Consider the following 23,309-nt stretch of genomic DNA (forward strand, 5'->3'; position numbering starts at 1 on the left):
TTTGCTGCTAGATTCCCTTCAATATCTCTTCCACTGTGCCTAATGTTCTCAGTCCCATCATCATCATCTCAGCCTATTACCTCCTATCTCAAGATATGGGTGTTTCCATAATGGAATTAGGGATTTATAAAAGGAGCTCTAGATGACGTGGAGTAACCATACTTCTAGAACAACTTCTAGAGGAAAAAAAATCTTTAAAACCTTTCAATCATGCCCTCACTCAAAAGGACAGAATATGCTGGGTTAATGAAACTCCTTTAGGACTCCATATTCTCTATAAGAAATTCCTGAACCACAATTTTCTTTACTATGAAAAATGTTCTTAGTGGTCATGGGCCTACACATTTTATGAAAACCTAGCTCTGTCTCTTACTGTCAAATCAGTCCCTTATCCTATTTTCTTATTAAAGATAATTTGAAGATAAGCTTGTAGCTATTTGGCTAAGCAGTTACCCAGTACAGAGGAAATAAGGCTTTAGGTCCTGAGAATGGATACTGCCTTCCTAGGATGGCAAAGGCTGGTGTGCGGCAAAGTTCATCCATGGTCCTGACAAATAAAGCAGATCTACTTTTCCCAAATACAAAATTACCAAACCAAATTACATTCAATCTTTTAACATCAAATTACTTATATTGGAAAAATATACCTTGAAATATTTTGCCATATTAAAAACAAGAGAAACTCAAACAAATGAAAAAAATTCTTTAAAAATCTTGCCACAGAAACATAGGTAGTCACAAATATAAAACAACATTTCAAGACACTTGGTGACTTATTTAAGTTACATATCAGGAAGGAATGGCTATATAGTGTTTTTTTACTATTAAAGTATCTATTTTTTAAATTCCAAAGACATTTTAGTCATCAAGACAATTGTTTTGGAAAGTAGAGTCAGTTATCTACAACAATATAAAACAGAAAAACATTAATGTAAACATCATGTACTTCAAATGTTAATACAATAACATTAGTTCAATTCACTAAATAAAAGGAAATGGCACTGACTTTATGGCAATTGTTCAAAAACAAAAATAAAGCTTGTGGTTGTATTTTTCAGAATCAATAAATAGCCTCAAAATAATATCATACATAATATAAAATGATATCACTTTAAATGAAATGCCACAATAAAACCACAAAAAAGCAGCTCTTAAGAACTTCAACACATTCACATAGGAACATAAATGTTATCATGGTCTTCAGGTTAAGTTAAAATAAACATTGAAGGGCGAAAAAGTAGCTGATTAAACAGATCCTTCTTGGGATCCACAGAAGACCCCCAACATAGAACTGTAAACATTAAGAGGTGTGTTCTGATCCTTCTTTTGTAATCTTTCTTTTTTCTTCTAATGCGTGCTTAAATATTTTTTTCAGAGTGTGGTAAACCACTGGTCCATTTTCAGAATCAAAATTAATCTGGTAACAAAGAAAAACTTTATTAATAGAGCTCATTTATAAAATGTTTTCTTAGTTAAGGCCAATGAAGGAAAAGAAAAGTATATTCTGCCTTTAAATTATTTGAGATGAAGAAAATGCTTTTCTGACCTATTTCCAAATCTCATACAAAATTATATACAATTTTCCTAAAGTATAAATAGAATGAATTTCATAGATTCTGAGTTTTTTTTGGGGGGGAATACAGGGGAGTTAGAGGATACCTGTAGAAGGATGAAACTCTGAGTTGATACACCTAGGTCGGACAACCAAGCACTTAAGGCTAATTACCAATTGGACAATACTCTATAAGCATATGCTTGGAAAATGGCCCTTCCCACTATCCTGTGCTGGCTGGATGATTGGTGTATATAGAGCATTGTAGGAGGGACTAAAGGGTGGAGTAAGACTAGCCAGGGTCACTTTTGCAGTGGACAAGGAAAAAAGAGGTTGTGGAGATCCTGCTTCCATCACCTTCACTTCTACTCCTAAAGACCAAGAAAAAGACTAAGGACTTTTGCTTATCCTTACTCTGGCTGATTGATTCTAAGGTATCCTGGGTGCTAGCAAGGTCACCACAGATACCTATGATCTTCAATGGAAGAGAGAGCTTTGGGTGAGAAGCACCCTGTAACAATGAAGATCAATTATTGCAGGTTCCCTAACAGTTACTCAGGCCTCTTCAGGAATGGCTTGAAGCATCTCAAGGTGAAGTGACTTCATCTGTATCCCACAATCAGTCTATGATGAGTCAGAGAGGTACCTGCACATAATCATTTTAAATCAAGAACTATACCAGATTAGGTTTCTTGAAAGAGCAAACATTTGGATGAAAACTAAAAAACCTAATCTAATATGTTTAGCACCACATGGATAAGAGAATAAATAGGACTGAACATACAGGTGATTGTTTAAAGATTATGAATTCTTTGACTTAACACTCCAAATGAAAATTAAACCTTAACAATAATAACTTGTTTCTTGAACCAGATACTTCAGTTCTCCTGTCTAATCATTTTTCCTGGCTACCCCCCAATATACAGTTATCCTCTTCTTCTCTATCTTACTTCATATCTCTACCTCCTGGCTTCCCTGAAATCACAACTAAAAAGTTGCTTTTCTACAGGAAATCTTTACATCTGTCTTACTTTTAGTAATCTAAAAGTAATCTCTACTTGTTTTTTTGTTTTTTTGTTATATACTCATGTATCCAGTATTTATTCACATATTGCTACTTGCATGTTGTCTAGCCAGTCAGATTGTGAGCTCCTCAGATTGTCTTTTAACTTTATATGCCCAACACTAAGCACAGTGCCCAGCACTAAGCAGGCACTTAATCCTTATTGACTACTACTGACTATCTTCCTCTCTACCTTCTCTTGTATTATCATTTAGGTTTGATTCAATCTGGTTCTGTTTACCATTTTAATTCAAAACACAACTATCCATGTATAACAGATGATCTGAAAGTTTTCTAAAGTTTAAATATGAACAGAAATAGATAATGTTATAGCTGGAAGGAATTTTGGAGATAAGCTAAATTAATACAACTAAGTGTCCAGATAAAGAAGCTCAGATCCGGAGAGCTTTCATGACTTTCTCAGAATTACTCAGCAAATGACCTTAGAGAAGGTACTCATAAAAAATGAGGGATATATGTTTTTAGTAAAATTTTCAATTTTTAACAACAGTGATTTTTAAAAATAAAGATATACATAATTTAAAGAATGACTTGTATTTTTGCAGATTCATACATAAATTCATTATTACGTTTCCCCAAATATATAATGTTTAAAAATTATCTACCATAGCAACACCAAGGGTTTCCTTTCTTTAAAATTTTATTTTCTCTTTTTTGCATTTAATGGCACTTTTTCCATTAAATGTAAAGATAGTTTTCAACATTTCTTTTTGTGAGATTTTGAGTTCCAAAGTTTTTTTTTCCTTCCCCTTTCCTTGCCCCCTCTCCAAGACAACAATCTTATATGTTATACATATATAATCATGTTAAAAATGTTTCCAATTAGTCATGTCATGAAAAAAGAATCAGAATAGAAGGGTAAAAACACAAGAAAGAAAAAACAAAAAAGTGAAAATAGTATGCTTTGATCTGCATTTAGACTCCATAATTCTTTCTCTGGATGTAGATAGTATAAAATATAATTTTCAATATCAACCACTAGGAGGCACCAGATAATTTGAGAAAAAAAAAAAAAAAATTCCCCCTTTAATTCTGAGACTTTCCCCTCTAAATAAATAAAGCAGTCTCTCTTCAAAGACAAAAAGGATCTGTGTGAGCAGGAAAATCTTTTTTTTTTTTTAAATTAAGATTTTCCAAACCAAAATACAATATTGCTTAATCAATGTTGAATATGAAATACTCAAAAAAATTATTCCTTGTTTCAATCCAAGGCAGAATGGATCAACAAGATTCTGACTTCTGTTGAACACATTATTTTCAATGTATTTTCAAAATACTGAATATCCATTTGCTTCTCCCTTAAACTAAAAAATAAACTCTTCTAAAGTTTTCCAGAAAAATAAATAACCCTATCTTTACACTTCAAAGCTTTCCTAATATCAGTTACCTATTCTTTGGCCAAAAGTTTGTATAATAGTGACTACAAATTTTAAACATATTTCATTTAAAGTGAATATAACTAATGACAAATTCCTAAATATCACTTCAAAGACCCTACTATTCATCTGATATGAGTTGAACAAAAATGAATTACTTGGCAGGGAGTAGAGGGAGTATCATTTACCTTGGTGAATGATTTAATGGCATGGGCAAGGAAGGCTTCCTCTACATCAGCTGGAATGTTCTGCAAATTCACTATACAGTGCAAGATACAAAGAATTGTTTGGTGTTGCCCCTGTTTTTAGCAAAAACAGATACAAGTTTTTTAAAAATCTTCAACAAATTAGTGGCAGAGATTTGAATAAGCCTGTAACCAAACTTTACCTTCTAAAAAATTAAAATAAGCCATGAATGTTATCTAGCCAGTATTATATGGATCTTTAAAGTTTGCAATGTACTTTATACATTAACTTTTGGTCTGTACAACTCTGTCAGGTAGGTGGGTTATTATTCTCACTGCACATGAGGAAACTGAGGCTGGAATATGTTCAGTGACTTGCTCACCTGGACAATACCTGTTACTAGATTTCACTTGAGGCCTTCCTGATGTCAGGCCTACTGTTCTATCACTTCTTCCATTTGGCTAGTGATATTAAGTAGTTAATAATATTTTTCAGTGTAATTTGAAGAATATATGCTAGCTTGATCAATGAGACTGAATATTATTTAAAAATTCCAAAACAATATGAAGATTAATAATTATCCATTAGAAAATACCCAAAACAGTCCTTGAGGGTGTGATGGTTTCATTTGTCTTTCTATATTCAATGCCTAGCTTATGTTGCTTTACACAGAGTAGGTGCTTTACATATTTACTGAGTTTCATTGAATTTTAAGTGGTTTCCCCCATGAATATGATTATTTCCCCTCCCCCATTCTTATTTTTCTTGGGTGTAAATCATTTCAGTTAAGTAATTATTAGGATGGCAGATCATACTAAAATTAGATATAGACCTCATGTTTAATCAGTTAGTCAACAAATATGTTTGAAGTACCTGTGTGATTGAACCAGATGCTATGATTAGGAAGGAAAGGAATTAAGGAGAACACAGGAGAAATGGGTGAGGAAAGAAACCACTCTTGCTGCTCATGCTTATAAATTACTTGAGAAAACAGTATATGTCCAGTAAACCACCGAAAGGCTGGGGCCAATAGTTTGTGGGAGACACTATTAGGTTGTGAGGTCCATTCCAGGTCTGGGATTCTGTGAGAAACAGTCAGTGAAATGGACACAAAGGCCACATTACCTTTTCTAATAAGGAAAGTGCTTCTGAGGCATCAGCACAGTTGTTGACTAGCAGGTCGACATCCTCTTTGGTTATAACAGGTTCCTTTAGTTGCTCTACCCAGGACCACATCAAGCCACACAGTATGAAAGGATCTTTTTCTCCACATATTCTTTCCCAAGCTCCATCTCTAGAATTTAATTCTTTCTAAAAAAGAAAAACGAGGGAAAGGGGGAAATGATTGAAGTTTAATAATCTATGTTTTTGGATCTATAACAAAGAATCCTAGAGCCTCCAGCAAAGTCAAAAAATGAAAGACTCTCTTCAAATCAATTTTTTAAGACAAATTCAAATGAATGGTGAGCAGGAGGGATCTCAGACCTTGAGACATAAATTTCTCTAGTAGGATATAAATTGGGGCTTTAATTGTGGGCCCTACAGATTGGAACTGTGGGGTACCTTCAAGCATCCAAAGGGAGATAGGAAAATGAGAGGTATTCATTGGGCGGGGAAGAACAGTACTATGTGAATCCTTATTTCAACTAATTCTTCTTGTTAAATAGGTGATAAACTCGACTGTTTCTACCTATGTGCTTTCAGTATCATCTAAATTTCATACTCTAGGATTAAGCCCAAAGGTTCTGGAATCCAAACTATAGTTCTGTCCATATCCTTTGTTACTCTGGCATTTGTTGATTAGAGGCTTTCAAGAAGAAACTGTTCCTTCTCTATGTAGAATTCTGGAGAGTATAAAATTTCTCGAAATGGAATTCATATTGAAGGAGTATTAAAAATTCAGAGTCTCTGTAAATTATAGTGGAATTTATGGAATAGCTTTTGAGTGTGAATAAAAATAACAGCAGATTAAATTTACTTTTCAATTGTCTAATAATGCTTTGGGAGGGAGTGTAGCAAATCTTTGTGTACTAATTTTTTTTAAAGAATCATAATGTAGTCATTTAGAACATGATGAAAATCATATCATCTTCTCATAGGATGAAAACAACTTGAAAACTTTGACAGAAAAAGCTGCATAAATTTGGAAACAACCTAAATGGAAAGCTTTATACCTTATTCCATTTGGAAGCTATGAGTGGGGATAGAGTGTGAAGGGGAACACATTAGAAATAAGTGATATACAAATTTCAATATATTTTTGACACATCCAAATATTTGTTTTAGAAAATAAAATTCAGTTTTACAGTCCTGGGTTCTTCTTTAATTACTCTCACATTTTCCAAATTTTTTAACTCATTGTTAATTATTGAGCTTTAATCTATTAATCTCTTTATTTAGTACCATAAAGAGATTAAGAAATCTAGCCTAGTTAGTGAGCCAGAAATAAAATATCAATTTCCAAAGACTCAAATCAGCTAAAAGAATCACGTGGTTATTTCTACCAAGCAATTTTCCTGGCAAATTTAGTATAGTTATGATATGTTCTTAAGTCTTTTGAAATGAAACTGGATTTATGTTAGCTAAAAATATATTATTAAATCTATTTTAAAAATCTGTCAAACATCTTAAAAAATAATCTCCCCAAATCACAATAAATTATCCTTTGAACAGAATGACTTTTCTACTTTCTCTTCAATTCAAGAAAGGACTAATTAGATGCTGAAGCAAAAGAAATAGCAATACCCCCAAAAGATCTTCAGTGGGGTATCAATGCCGCATAGCCATGTTTAGGGAAAGTCTTTCTATAACTGTTCCCAATCTCTAAATCTCTCATGATGTCACTTGAAGAAATAATGAGCAATGGGGCTAAGGAAAAAATAGGGACGTTCTAGGCAAAACTACAGTTTAACAAGATGATTAGAACAGGAAATAAAGACGACTCTAAACTTAAATAATCTGTTAAGATGGTAGTTCATATAATCAAAAAAACTGCCCCTTCTAATGAATGAAGAAAGCTTCACTTCAGCAAGGGCTTTTTTTCCCATTAGTTTTATGAGAACTGCTTTAATTATTAATGTGTCTCATTGAGACCACACACTGAGTCATGCCTATTTATTTCTGAAATCTAGGGATATAAAATGATACTGACACTTTAAAACAAAAATGACATATATATGCACTTAGTACAGTATCATGGTACATGGTAAACACTTCATAAATGCTCTACCCACCTACTTATCTATCTAAGTGATTTTAAGTAAGTTTTTTATGTTAATATACAACCCTTCTTATGGAAAAACAGCTGTATGAAAGAATAATTTATATCACACTGACTGTAAGGTAATAAACCAAGCTGATATGATTTAACATTAGCTGTTGTTTGTTATTGAATTTTTGTAGTTACATTATAGAAATTTAAAATTCACATTGTGAAAGTTTACTGATAAGTACAATAAAGTGAGACCAAAATTAAATTCCTAGAAAACCTTTCAAAAAGAAAGGTCCTTCTGCTGAAACCTCAATTTACCTTCAGAGCATTATGAAGGTGAACTGAACCCTTGTTCCTTGCTATGACAGGTTGTGAGTACACTGAGAACACCTGGAGAAGGCCTGGAGTAGGAATTATCCAGTTATCTAGAACTCAGCTTCTTAAACTGTGGTTCTTGACACCACAGAGGGTTCTCATGACTGAATGTGGGGGTTGTGAAATTATGATTTGTTATCAGTAAATGGTTGATTTGTATAGCTATTTTATATACCAGGATCAAGTAAAAATTTCTTGGATGAAAAGGGGTCATGAGTGGAAAAAGAACCCCTGAATTCTAGACTATCTTTCTTAAACTTACTCAAGACTGAAAAGAGTGTTTATGTAATTTTTGCCAGGTAGCACATAATGAACACAATGTAGTAAGTAAACCTGAATCTTAACCTCTTCTAAATCTGACTTCATACACAGCCTTGTCCCTCAAATCAGCACTAAGCATGATTAATCTGTCTCCCAAACTCAGCAGAGGATTTGAAGGGACTACTGGAAACCAGAAAGAAATTCTGCTTTGATGCTAAATTTATTTCATGTAGGGAAAAAAGAAGATAAAAATACCTGCCACATTTCCACCTTCTGTTTTATTTCCGTCTCTTCTATAAATTCATTCAAATTTGCCAGGGCTTTTGCCGCCAACACTCTTCGAGCTTCCACACTCAGGGGCATTGCTTGTGGTGGGGTATTACTCTCTTGGTTTTCAGATTTGACAAAGCCTTCTGCCCCAGGAGCAATGTCACAATTCTGAGGGACACAGTAATTCCCACCACAAGCCATAGGATCTTGTCCCCAGTTACTGTCTGGGTCATACCTACAGTGGTCAGCTTTCTGGGACAGGTTGCTTGGTGGCCCAGGTACATTGGCAACCTTGGCTGGGACTGACTCCCCAATGTTGTGCACACCTGAAAAACCCGAAGAAAAGGTTCTACTCCGCTGGATTTCCTTTGGAATCTTTCTCCTAAGGAAAAGGGGTGACCCCTCATCTCTGGATCCCTCTAGACCACCACATTTAGGTTGATTCCAGAAAGTAAATGTATTGCGGACCAAAGCTTCTTTATTAAAGTCCAGAGGAGGCGATGGCTGAATACAAGCTTGGCTCACAGGCTGCGGCGGAAGCGGCTGCTGCTGCTGCTGCTGTTGCTGCTGCTTGAGGTCACAGCACAGGACTACTTGGGTAGGCACTGTCCATGGAGTCTCTCCCTGCTCCAAAAGAAATTCAGCTCTTTTTAGGTCTGAGTCACTGTAGCTGAGCCGTCTTTTCAGATGAGTCAGAGGCTGAAGGCATTCAACATTCCTCCTCTTCCAAAGAGGATCAAAGTCATGTTCACTGGAGAAAACAGCATCCTGGTTCTCAAAAGCTACTGCCACTGATGAGGGGGTGAATGGAAGGGATGCGTCATTCACACGTCTCATTAACTCTTTATCTAGCTGCATTGTGACCATCTCTGAAACGGTCTTTTCAATTTCAGCGGAGAGATCAGGTATCTTTAAAATGTCTTCTTTTATTACCTGTCTGTTTTCAGCTAAGTCTAACAGCAGTTTGCAAACCAGATGAATAATTTTTGGCACGTGCTTTAGAAGTCGAGCTTCATAACCATGAAGTAAATGACGCTGGCGAATTAAGTACTGTGATAAAGTAACAGCATGTGCTTTGGGCTCACAGCAAGAAAACACGTTGCGAAGAGGAATCAAAAATTGAGTGAACTCTCTTATGCATAATAACTGGCCCCTTGTTTGTATTGAATTTGGCCTTTTTGCCCGAACAAAAATAATTGCTTGATCTGCAGTCATTCTTGTTGCAAAAACTAAATAACAAGCTATTAAAACACCTAAAAAAGTGGGGGAAGAGAATGATTTAACATCTGAAAATTTAACCATTTATTTACCATATTTTTTAAATTTAAAATGTAAATAATATATTTAAAGAAACTTATATATGTGAACATTTCAAGGATAATTTAGTTATAATTATCATTACATATATAATAATAATGATAACTATGTAAATTCAGTTATAAATTTTGGTCTTTTACTAACCAACATCAAATAGTTATGGTTGGCATGACTAATAGCTAACAAAACTACTGGGCCATAATGTTCAAGTTCTTATCTTCTCATTTCTTTCCCTGGATGAAGAAGAGATTTAGCACCTCCCCATCTGATTTAAACTTCCATTCTTGTCTCTTGAGGTTTTGGGCTCCAATGCCTCTTCTTGATAGTTCACTGATCTGCTCTCTTGAGAATTCTATGTGTCTAGTTTCTTGCCCTTTCTACTGTACTCAGGGTGTTGAGACATTCCACCTTCTAACCCTTCCCACACTTATCACTGCTTCTTTTGGATTAATCACATTCCCAACCCACTTTCTCTCCTGACCATTAGACCATCTTGTGCTTGTCCCCATTATCCTTCTTTTAGGGTCAGCACATTGCTTTACTTTTCTGAATACATTTGTCTCAAAAAAAAATACATGTTTTTTGAACCCACATAATTCTAATCCTGTTCTGCAAAGGAGATAACAATCACTGTGGTTCTTTATGTTCTATGAGTTTGTTTTAATTGCGTGAAACAAACTTTGCCTTAGGGAAGGTCTTTGAATTGTCATACACAAATCTTTTCTATCCTGTGCCAACATATGCCCTTAAAGCTGCTAATTGTAAATGTGATCAATTCAGGCTATAAGGCTAGTTGTTTCTCCAGAGGGCATGGTGATAGATGGTTGGACTACAGTGCAAATGTTCTTTCTTCCCTCTGCTACCAGCTGGTTCTAAACTATTTTTAAGTAAAATTATTGCTTCTTGGAGTAATTGCATCTCATAAACAAAATCCTCATTCCCAGAAAAGACCACAAAGAGAGCATTTACAAAGGAAGTCATGCTTTAAAAGAGAACTACTGAAATGAAACACGAAGTTTTCACTAAGAAGGTTATGAAGCTCAGAAGCTCTTTTTTATAGGAATGAAAAAAATAGAAATTAGCTTATTCTAGACTCTACTTTACTGCAAAAAGCAAGCCCTTAGTCACATCACTTAAAGACCCATCAAACTCATACTTATGAAATGATTTAATGTGGTCATTTGCAGAGTACAAATGTTAGGCAGTGTTCGGAGCAAAGACAAAGAAAAAGAATCTGTTGCAAGGGAGTTTTATGATTCCATAAAAAGTCCCAAAGTTCTAGATATTTTAGGCAGTAAGATTATATTGAATGCATCAGACATCTCATTTGACCTTTTAGGTAAAATGCAGTGAAAATTTGGAAGCATTCTTAAAGAGTATTTATTTTTATACTTAGAAAATATCACAGTAATATCTATATGGATATATTTAAAATCATAACATTCACTGACATCAATTTACCTGTTCGACCAAGCCCAGCATGACAATGAATAGCTACTTTCCCTTCCTGTAAGGCAAATGTCATCACCTTCACCATATCTAAGATAGTAGTAAGAGATGCTACACCATAGTCCTTCCAGCCAAAATTGTAGAAGTAAACTAAAAAAAAAAATGAAAGAAGGAAAAAATCAACTACTTATTTAGATTTCTGATAAAAATTAAACCAGGACAAAGTATGATCCTGAAGCTGTCTTATTAGATTTACATTTAACATGTATGTTGTCCTGATAGTTTTTTTTGGTCTTGCTTAAGACATGTCCTATTACAATTACAAAGGAATTATGAAGAAAAATGCTATCCACATCCAGAGAAAGAACTGATGGAGTCTGAATACAGAATGAAACATACTGTCTTTTTAATTCTTATTTTTTGTGTTTTTTTTTCTTTTGGTCTGTTTCTTCTTTTACAACATGTCTAATATGGAAATGTTTTATATGATAGACACAGAGTATATCAAATTGCTTAACATTTTAGGGATGGGGAAGGAAGAGGAAAAAATTTAGAACTCAAAAAAATTTTTTAAATGAATGTTAAAAATTGTGTAATTGGAAAAAATACTGTGTGTGTGTTTTTTTTTTTTAAGGACTTGTCAGGGCAGCTAGGTAGCACAGCAGATAGAGCACCAGCCCTGAAGTCAGGAGGACCTGAATTCAAATGTGACCTCAGACTCTTAATACTTCCTAGCTGTGTGAACCTGGGTAAGTCACTAAACACTAATTGCCTCAGGAAAAAAAAAAAAAAAGGACTTGTCCAATTGAAGCTCTGTTGAAATAACTTAGGAAAAGGTAGAACTATGAATTTAACAAGTGAAGTGATTCATACAAAAATTATTAAATCATAGGTAGAAAATGTTTTATGCTGTCTCACCATGAAAACACAAGAGGCCACAAGAGACAACCTAGTATGAATCTGGATGGCTAGCTGATGCAATGGATAGATTGCTGAACTTGGGGGTCAGGAAGACTCATTTTCTTGAGTTCAAATTTGGCCTTAGACACTAACTAGGTGACCCTAGACAAGTCACTTAACCCTGTTTGCCTCAGTTTCTTATCTGTAAAATGTAGAGAAGGAAATGACAAACCACTCCAGTATCTTTGCCAAGAAAATCTCAAATGGGTCATGAAGAAGCAGACATTACTGAAAGCCTGAATGACAACAAAGTATAAATCTACATTTTATTTCTACTTGGAGCAAATCTTTAAAAAAAAAAAAAAAGTAGTTGTTACATGCAAACCCTCAAGAGAATGCAATTTTGAAACTACATTTCTGTCAGTTTCAAGCAGTACATTTTCTGGTTCTCTTAGTAAAACACAACAAATATGACTATGTAATTATGGTTGTTAGCTTTAATGGACTTAGCCTAAAGAAATCTCTCTCACATGTAAAAATGAGCTTGGGCTCTCAACAGCAGCACCTCAAAGACTGAAGCATTTATTTTCATTTTTTTTTCAGGAGATTTTGTGTTTAAGCAGCATTTTCCAGGCTTCTCTTAACTAAGGAACATAACAACAAAGATTCTCTAAACATTATATTTGCTAATTAATGAAGAAAATCAGCAGGAATAAACTTACTGCCAGCTTCCATGAAAGCTTCAGGGAGGTAAGTGAAGCCACTTTCTGGTTCTAGTGTATTCCCACAGCTTGCATGCTCTCCAGGTCGCTGAAGGTTAATTACTGTTTTTATGCCATAGCTTAAACAGAAAAGAAAAATCATATTATGATCAGGAATTTTAAAAAATTTCTTATTTATACCTTAAGATCAGTAAACCTTTGCATCTGTAATTTCTTGTTTAAAATGAAGCTTCTACACCTTTATTTATTTATTTATTTTACCTCATATCAAAAGTGATGTTGGTGGCAAATTGAGGAGCCTGAATTTATGAGCAATGAGGTCATTTACCTTTGAAACTGTTCAATGATGTTGTACTTTTCAATTAGCTCAGTTGATGGTCTGGCCATTGCAAGTATGTTATCTGTGACCCTGAAGAAGCAGGAGGAAGTCAGTTATTAAATGCAGAGAACCCAAAAATTTTAGAGCTGGAAAGGACCCCAGAGATAGAGTACAAACCCATTTTTCAAGTCTTTCCTCTTCCCCTTTATTAGGCAAGAAGCTACCTATACCAATCTGATTTCAGTTTTACATAATGATTAGAAAAGGAAAAAATGTACCCAGATCTTATGTTTTAGCTTCATAATATCCTGGGGAAAAGGAAAAAAAAGAACAAGCCCAGAAACCTTTCCTACTATCAGAACTTTAAAGGTAGAAGGGATCTCAGAGGTCATCATCAGTGATTCCCAGAGAGATTAGAGGAGTGATTTCCTGATTCCAGGTCCAGAGCTCCAGTCACTCTTCCTCTTATGTTTCATCATGATTAAATATCACATACAGAATAAATACCACATATTCCTGTAGTGCATGTATACTATTCAATTTACAAAAGTTCTATTCATAGCTCTTTAGTTATGTTGCTAATGCACAGAGCAAGGTATGATTATCCACCTTTCTATCTGCATACATCTCTCTGTTACCTAACAAAAGCAGTATCAATAATTGTCATTTCTTAAGAATAAAAAACACTACCAACTACGTCAACATGTTTAGATATATATTCAGGCATAATAAAAATTGACATATCATTAATACTTTTCAAAGATGATTTCATTTGAGCCTAACAATACCTCCCTAAAGTAGATAGTGAATTATCCAATTTATAAACAAGCCCAAAGAAAAATTAAGTGGCAAAACTAGAATCTGATCCCAAGACCTCTGACTAATCACACACTCTCTCCATTAAGTCAAGCCATCTTCAATGTAGAGGAGTAGGGAAATTCCTTGAACTTGGTAACATCAAATAAAAGTTATTATTTCAAAGATTAAAAAATATCTTTAGGACAGATGCTTCAAGATTTTATCGAATTCTTGTCTAGACATTAATAATATTACTAATAATTTCAGAAACAAAATTTCAGATCTCTTAACTAGTAGCTGTTAACGTCTCCAAGAACTTAATTTCAAAGACATTATGCTTCAAAAATACAATAGCTATTAGGGTTATGTTAATGCATTCATACTGTTTCTTCAATGACAGCTTTGGGAAAATCAGCCCACCACATTACCAGGAGGAATAAATCCCTTTGATGGCTTGTTCCTGCTCACTCCAGCGTGCTGGATTCTCATATTTGCATGCTCGACCACCACATGCCATTGAACATGCCACATGTCCAGGAATAACATGTCGTAAACGTTCCCCAACTTTAGTATATTTTGGTGTTGGACGTCGTGAACTTCCTATAAAAACCAACATAAGAAAATATCACATCATAATAATATCTAAAAAATTCATGTTAGCTCACCAAATGATGTAGCAATAGAAAAAAAAGACTGATGTTATTTCAACATTTAAGACAGCTAGCTATGTTTTAATTATGTTCCTTTCAACTTTAATGTATGGCATTCTTTCTATTAAAGGGCTTATACCTACAACAGTACTTATTACCTCATTCAGACTGCCATTTAAACAAAATTTTAAAAAAACTAGATGTTTCACAAGAAATTGAGCTCAGTTCAGGAAATGTAATTAGTAAGAGAATCTATAAAATACTATTCCATCACTTCCTCATAAATCCTTTTAAAATATGTACATCAAAGACAACAAGAATTACATGTAGCCAATACTCAAATTTTACATACGCAAAACAGCAAACATAGCATGCAAACTGAAATACAAGGATGTTAGTAATCTAAAAGAAAAAGGCTTTACTTTTTCTTTCAGGAAAAGTTGGATTTATTTCTGCAGTGCTGACAGAAGATATAGCCACCATAACCCGATGGGAAGATGAAGAAAGCACTTCTATAACTGAATTCCGTCGTCTCTGGTGCAAACGAAGCAAAGGATCAGAAGTAGAGTGCCTTCGACCTTGGAAAAAAGTGCTCAGAAAATTCACAGCTGAGAGCCTCCTAGGCGAACCCTGCATTGTCCCACTTGCTATGGACAGATCACACTGTTGGAGCAAGTGTATATGAAACCAACTTGCTGAATGATGAAGTTACACAGAGATATGTGCATCATTCCGTATGATCTAATAGTGATTCAGGATAGGCTGACTGGTTTCCATAGTGACAAACAATGAAACCACTGATTCCCATTAGCTCTGTGGAAGCAAAATCCTATATGAATGGATTTAGTTTTGGACAAATTGTTCAAATGTTGATAATAATTTGTATTTCAAACTAAACATGTCCAAATTTGGATTATTTTGTTTTGCTTCTGGTACATACAGAAAAAATCTGATAATAAGAGGAACACAGAAGGCTGTTAGAGGCTCATCTATAAATCACGGGACATTCCAGATTATCTAGTCTATGCCATCATTTTACAGATGAAGAAACTAAGCCTGAAAGGTAAGATAATGTGTCCATTGTCACAAAAATCCTATATCAGAATGGGATTCTGAGCCTGGGTGCTATCAGGAGTCTAGAAATTATAAAACACATTGCTTTTTCTAAAATTTACATTTATGCATATTTATTTAAATACACATGCATTTTCCTTCCCCACCCCCCCAAACCATTTGTTTTTCTCTACCTTATTTTAGAACATGCTAGACTTTTCTGCTGACTCTTCAAAAGGAAAGAAGAATTCACTAGCATACAGTACAATGTACTATAAAACCTGGGCTATTAACTGATGGATCATTTATAGGAATGATAGGATAATAGATTTAAAGCTACAGGGAAGCTTAAAAATTGTCTAATCCAGCCTGCTAATTTTACAGATGAGGACAATGAAGCCCAAAGATTTCTTTCTGGTTATCCAAGGTCACAAAAGCAATCAGCATCATCAAGATTGAGCCTAGTTTCTCTAACTCCAAGTCCAGCACGCTTTCTACTGGGCCATACAATAACCCATAATGGTATTTCCTTGACCGAGCTCCTCACTAAGCATTTTGATTCACATATAAACATATATTAGAATTAAAATCTCAAAGGTTGTAAATATGGGTAGTATAGGCTCAGTTTTTTTTTTTTTTTAGAAAACAATAGATAATTTTTGTACTTGCCATGATGTTAATAGTTAGTTAATAGTTAGATATACTGAATAATATTTTACCTTTTATTACTACACTGAGAAAGATACTTAAATAATGCCTTCTTAATTTCGACAGATACATTTCCCAAAATTTACTAATCATTATATTTTCAGGAAGCTAAAAACTTGAGAACTCTAATGTGAGAAAGATATAAGGAAAGAAATGAATCACCACTGAATGAACAGTCTTAGCTTTTCCTTCACAGAATCCCAGAGCTGGATGGGACTCTAGAATCACCTACAGTCAACCCATATATGACTAGGACTCCCTACAACATCTCTAATGAGTATTCATCCAGCATCTAGTAAGACCTTAAGTGCTAGAAAACCTATTACTTCCTGTAGTAGAACACAGGATAATAGGTTTAGAGGAGAAAAGAACTTTTGCATTTGTCATTCTAGTGAAACTCCTCTTTTTACAAATGAGGGAAATGAGGCTCAGAGAGGTATGACTTTCTCAAGGTGATACAAATACAGGGAGTAAGCAGCAAAACTAATTTAAATCCATTCTTTCCAGTGGACCACATACCACACAATAAGATTATATTCTATTTTCCAACATAAAAATGTTGGAATATATTCTCCATTGTCTGCTTCTAGACATACTGAAGAACTCCTCATTTCCCTTTCCTATAAAAAACCAAAAAATTAGGAGATAAAGAGTCTATTTGAGTAGGAAAGGATATGTGGAATATTAGACTGTGCAGTTATGGGTCATTCATTTTTGATTAACCAAGAAACATACCTCTTTTTCAGAGCCCTTAAGGAAGTCAATAGATCAGGGAGGATACTTTCCCCCCTAAAGTAAACAGTTTTCACTTATAATGTTCAAGTTAACACATTATACCTAATGGTAACAGAATATGCTCTAAAAGTCACCCCCTACTCAACATTTTCCTAGAACTGTTCAAGACACAAAATGAATAAGATGTGATCTAGATGTGATCTCATCAAAGAGCTTATAATTTAGGAATGGAGGAAAGTCATATACTACTGACTACCATACAAGGAAGAACAGAAAATTCAGAAAGAGAAAAAAGTTCAGGAGAGGTAGCTTTTGTTTCTGATAAGCTGGCTGAGTCAAATCCTTTGATGTTAAAAATATTTTTTATAAACTATCCTTCATTATCAACTATGTCTTCCCTCTGATACTATGCTTAATTTATCTTGTCTATACTATTGTTTTCTTCCCCATTAGACAGTGAATTCCTTGAGAGCAGAGGCTCTTTTTTTTTTTTTTTTTTTGCTTTTCTTTGTACCCTTAGGACTCAGCCCAGGACTTGACAGATGGTAGGAACTTAATGTTTGTTGTCTGACTCCACAAGCATTCCAGAACATCATTGTAGCAAAAAGATGGGTTTCTGAAGGACATGCCAGTTGCACATAAGTTCCACCAGGCTCTACCAACCTGGAAAGGCTTCAAGTACTGTTTTAGTGAAAGACTATCCAAGACTAGATAGCTAAGTTTGGAAAAACTCATTGCCATAAACTTGAACACTAGATGATGAGTCATTTTAGCCAAAATAATTCATGAAAAGAGATTGATTAAAAGTGTCTCCATGCAACATTCTTCTACTTCCACTGTGATGGTGGCAGAGTACCAGAAAAGTGGGCAGAGAGTGCTAAAAATCAGTTTTTAGACCGTCTAAAAACATTCCTCTAATTTCTGGCACTCTTAATTGTATGAGCTTTATGAAGATAAATGCCAACACTTTTTGTTGAAAAATCTGATACAGGGATAATTGGAAATTAGTATGGCAGAAATTAGGCAAGGACCCACACTTAACACCACATACCAAGATAAGATCAAAATGGGTCCATGACCTAGGCATAAAAAACGAGATTATAAATAAATTAGAGGAACATAGAATAGTTTATCTCTCAGACTTGTGGAGGAGGAAGAAATTTGTGACCAAAGATGAACTAGAGACCATTACTGATCACAAAATAGAAAATTTTGATTACATCAAATTAAAAAGCCTTTGTACAAACAAAACTAATGCAAACAAGATTAGAAGGGAAGCAACAAACTGGGAAAACATCTTCACAGTTAAAGGTTCTGATAAAGGCCTCATTTCCAAACTATAGAGAGAACTGACACAAATTTATAAGAAATCAAGCCATTCTCCAATTGATAAATGGTCAAAGGATATGAACAGACAATTTTCAGATGATGAAATTGAAACTATTATCACTCATATGAAAGAGTGTTCCAAATCATTATTGATCAGAGAAATGCAAATTAAGACAACTCTGAGATACCACTACACACCTGTCAGATTGGCTAAGATGACAGGAAAAAATAATGATGAATGTTGGAGGGGATGCGGGAAAACTGGGACACTAATGCATTGTTGGTGGAGTTGTGAACGAATCCAACCATTCTGGAGAGCAATCTGGAATTATGCCCAAAAAATTATCAAATTGTGCCTATCCTTTGATCCAGCAGTGTTTCTATTGGGCTTATATCCCAAAGAAATACTAAAGAAGGGAAAGGGACCTGTATGTGCCAAAATGTTTGTAGCAGCCCTATTTGTAGTGGCTAGAAACTGGAAAATGAATGGATGCTCATCAATTGGAGAATGGCTGGGTAAATTGTGGTATATGAATGTTATGGAATATTATTGTTCCATAAGAAATGACCAGCAGGATGAATACAGAGAGGACTGGCGAGACTTACATGAACTGATGCTAAGTGAAATGAGCAGAACCAGGAGATCATTATACACTTCGACAACGATATTGTATGAGGACATATTTTGATGGAAGTGGATTTCTTTGACAAAGAGACCTAACTGAGTTTCAATTGATAAATGATGGACAAAAGCAGCTACCCCCAAAGAAAGAACACTGGGAAACGAATGTGAACTATCTGCATTTTTGTTTTTCTTCCCGGGTTATTTATACCTTCTGAATCCAATTCTCCCTATGCAACAAGAGAACTGTTCGGTTCTGCAAACATATATTGTATCTAGGATATACTGCAACATATCTAACATATATAAGACTGCCTGCCATCTAGGGGAGGGGGTGGAGGGAAGGAGGGGAAAAATCGGAACAGAAACAAGTGCGAGGGATAATGTTGTAAAAAAATTACCCTGGCATGGATTCTGTCAATATAAAGTAATTATTAAATAAAATAAAATAAAATATTAAATTAAAGCACTAAAAAAAAAAAATTAAAAAATAAAATTAAAAAAAAAAGAAAGAAAAATCTGATACAAGATTATTCTGAGTGAATGTTAACGGTGAATATATTTTGTACATACTGATTTCAATTTAAATTAGAATTTTTAAAAATAGCATACTCATGGTCTGTTTAGATAAATATCAATAGATAAAATTATTTAATTTCTGTATAACTATGTATTGTGATGAGATGTTTTTAGATCAAGAAGTAATTTTGCAAAGATTTGACTTTTTTAAGTTAGAGGAAGTTATGCAGCAATCCTATTTTTAGGGTAATACTATAAAAAGATTAACAATAGAAAATAACTACTTGTACAAAAATATTGATGGAGGTATTATATGTAATAGTAAAAGAAAAACCAGAAACAAATTATGTGCCCAACAACTGAGAAATTGGGTAGTATTATGGATAGGATGCTAAACTCTTGAGAGTCAGGAGGACCTGGGGTCAAATTCTATTTCAAATAAAAATGATGATGGCCAACACAATCTCATTTCATCCTTATAATAACCTGGAGACAGGAGCTATTATTATTCCCATTTTACAGATTAGGAAATTGAGGTCAACAGGATTAAGTGATTTGCCCAGGATCACACAGCTAGTAAATCAGATTGGATTTGAACTCCAGGCTCAGCACTCTGTCTTCTGCACTGCCTATTCACATAATAACTCTGGGACCTGGGCAGGCTTCTTGACTTACTTAGGGTTTCAGCTCTTTATCTGTAAAACGAGAAAGTTAGCCTCAGTAACCTCTCTGGAACTTTGGACTACTTGGTATGAATTTAACATTATTTCACTGTGAGACGCCTACTCGATTTGCACCCTCCTTCTTTTCCAGTCGAATGCCTTACACTCTGCTATGTGCTCTTTCATCCAGCGATAGTGGTCTCCCAGCAGTTCCACAAACAAGACCCTCCTTTCTACTCTAGGCATTCTCTGGCTGCCCCCCAAGACTGGATCACTCTCCTCCTCCTCTCCAACTACTAACCTTCTTGGCTTCCTTCTAAGTCCCACCTCCTACAAGAAGCCATCCCCAGCCTTCTGAATTCCAGGGCTTCCCCTCTGTTAATCACATGCTCTTTATCCTGTACATAGCTTATTTGTACATAATTGTGTGCATATTGTGCAATAACATCAAAATGGGACGGGGATTGAATTCCAGTTTGGCCCACTGGAATCCCTCCTTTCATGAGGATACAATAAAAAAGAAACACAAAAGGGGATATACAGTGCACAAACTGGAAGGAAAAAGTCCAAAAAGACTAAAAGGAAAGAAAAATAATAGCAAAGCAAAGGACCATTTCTTGGAAAAGGGCAAGAAGCTGGAGAGTGGGAAGGAAAATGCAGGATGTCACATTTGTGCAGAGGGAAAGAGAAGGGTCAAAAGAGGGAAAGACATAGATAAACAAAAAGAAAGGGAAATGAACAATGTCAGTTAAATTCAAGGAACTTAGGGTATAGAGTTAAATTGAAAAGTAATGACATTTTGGAAATAGATTAGCATAAGTCAATCATGTAAACAAAACTAATTGTAGTGACAAAATACTGACTCAAAAAAGTAGAGAGATAAAAATCAATGCTAAAGAAACATAGGAAGGAAAACCATAATCTTAAATGTGAATGTGTAAACATTCTAACAAAATACAAGAGAGCAACAAAATGCAGAAATACATCTCAGAAATTTGTTTTATGCAGGAAACATGACATAGAAATGGGCACAGGCCAAAGGACCATGATCCAGCAATAGAAGGAGATTCTGACCCTCTAATCTAATCTGCTAAAAGAGAAGGAGGGGGAGGCTCCAGAAGGGAAATGCAGCATACAAGGTCACATGAGCAACACAGGTGGGATGGAAAACCAGGTCTGCAGCCTCCATTCTCTCTACACCCCGGAGAGGGACGTGCCTTTGGTTGGAAGACACGCTGAAGGCCAGAAAAGAAGGCAGCTCAGTTCCAGGAAGGCCCACGAGCTGCGAAGCAGGAAGGTCTTCCTTCTGGGAGGTGGTAAGAGCCTAGGTCCAACGGGGAGCAGACTGCTGGGATTAGACTAAGTCAAAAGAAGTGGGCCTGAATCCTCACGGAGGAACCAAAGAGAAGAACTGACAATGAACATTACAGAAGCATCCTGACAGAACAGAAGCAAGGCCTGCATTATAAACAACACCACATCGAGAACAAGAGGAACGAAGCATCTGCAGGCTGCTGTTGAGATGAGACAGTGAGTGTAAGGACTGGACCTGGAGCTGCGAGGCAGCTTACAGCCGGTGTACTAGCAGCGTGCCCCTGGGCACAATTAGCCTCGTTTCCCTACCTAATGGAGTTATTTTGAGAATAAAATAAGTTATTTGTAAAGTGTTTTGCAAACCTTAAAGTACTATGGACACTAGCCATTACTATACAAGGTAGCCTGAAGCCAGGAGAATATGTATAGCGTCAAGACTCTTGGATTTGAAGTGAGAGGACTTGGTTGGAATTTTGGCTCTTCCATTTATTGTTTGTTACCCTCTCAAGGTCCAGAGTGTGCAAAATTGCACTATTGCAATTGCACTAGGTAGCCTCCAAGTCCCTTCTCAGGCTAGACCGATATCTCTTTCTCCTTAGAATTAAATATTTAGGAAATCTCAATATTCTAGCAATGATAAGTCAGAACAGAGAAGTTAGAAAATTTCTGGATTTCAGTTTTCCAATTAGATGACCTCTAAGGTCCTTGCCACTTCCTGCTGAGAAGAGTAGTACACATCCTTTGCAATCAGATTGAGAATAGTGGTGGAAAAGCTGAGACCCAGGAGCCAAATGCAAGAGAGAACCTGCTCCACACAAATAAAGTCAGACTTAAATAATTGGAAAAATATTAAGTGCTCTTGGATCGGCCGAGTGAACATAATAAAGATGACAATACTCCCTAAACTAATCTATTTATTTAGTGCTATACCAATCAGACTTCCAAGAAAATATTTTAATGATCTAGAAAAAATAACAACAAAATTTATATGGAACAATAAAAAGTCGAGAATCTCAAGGGAATTAATGAAAAAAAAATCAAATGAAGGTGGCCTAGCTGTATGGCCTAGCTGTACCTGATCTAAAATTATATTATAAAGCAGCAGTCACCAAAACCATTTGGTATTGGCTAAGAAATAGATTAGTGGATCAGTGGAAAAGGTTAGGTTCACAAGACAGAATAGTCAACTATAGCAATCTAGTGTTTGACAAACCCAAAGCCCCTAACTTCTGGGAAAAGAATTCATTATTTGATAAAAACTGCTGGGATAATTGGAAATTAGTATGGCAGAAATTAGGCATGGACCCACACTTAACACCATATACCAAGATAAGATCAAAATGGGTCCATGACCTAGGCATAAAGAACGAGATTATAAATAAATTAGAGGAACATAGAATAGTTTATCTCTCAGACTTGTGGAGGAGAAAGAAATTTGTGACCAAAGATGAACTAGAGACCATTACTGATCACAGAATAGAAAATTTCGATTACATCAAATTAAAAAGCCTTTGTACAAATAAAACTAATGCAGCAAACAAGATTAGAAGGGAAGCAACAAACTGGGAAAGCATTTTCACAGTTAAAGGTTCTGATAAAGGCCTCATTTCTAAAATATATAGAGAACTGACTCAAATTTATAAGAAATCAAGCCATTCTCCAATTGATAAATGGTCAAAGGATATGAACAGACAATTTTCAGAGGATGAAATTGAAACTATTACCACTCATATGAAAGAGTGTTCCAAATCATTATTGATCAGAGAAATGCAAATTAAGACAACTCTGAGATACCACTACACACCTGTCAGATTGGCTAAGATGACAGGAAAAAATAATGATGAATGTTGGAAGGGATGCGGGAAAACTGGGACACTAATGCATTGTTGGTGGAGTT

General features: G+C 35.2%; 1 protein-coding gene across 2 annotated transcripts in view; it reads right to left on the reverse strand.

Annotated features, from left to right (window-relative positions):
* Window positions 1-23,309, reverse strand: part of PTPDC1 (protein tyrosine phosphatase domain containing 1) — a 72,236-nt gene continuing 48,927 nt past the window's right edge. The window contains exons 1-9 of one of the 2 annotated variants that reach the window (XM_051983842.1): window positions 14,893-15,145; window positions 14,249-14,420; window positions 13,032-13,112; window positions 12,704-12,822; window positions 11,094-11,231; window positions 8,301-9,568; window positions 5,324-5,509; window positions 4,201-4,311; window positions 1-1,417 (exon numbers count right to left, since the gene is read on the reverse strand). In XM_051983842.1, the coding sequence (XP_051839802.1) occupies window positions 1,301-1,417; window positions 4,201-4,311; window positions 5,324-5,509; window positions 8,301-9,568; window positions 11,094-11,231; window positions 12,704-12,822; window positions 13,032-13,112; window positions 14,249-14,420; window positions 14,893-15,106 (2,406 nt within the window). In that variant the 5' untranslated portion in view covers window positions 15,107-15,145 and the 3' untranslated portion in view covers window positions 1-1,300. Of the gene's footprint in view, window positions 1,418-4,200; window positions 4,312-5,323; window positions 5,510-8,300; window positions 9,569-11,093; window positions 11,232-12,703; window positions 12,823-13,031; window positions 13,113-14,248; window positions 14,421-14,892; window positions 15,146-23,309 lie in introns of those variants that run through there. The other variant, XM_051983834.1, reaches the window with a different exon arrangement.

Source organism: Antechinus flavipes, chromosome 1, assembly GCF_016432865.1.
Source record: "Antechinus flavipes isolate AdamAnt ecotype Samford, QLD, Australia chromosome 1, AdamAnt_v2, whole genome shotgun sequence".
Classification (NCBI taxonomy): Eukaryota; Metazoa; Chordata; class Mammalia; order Dasyuromorphia; family Dasyuridae; genus Antechinus; species Antechinus flavipes.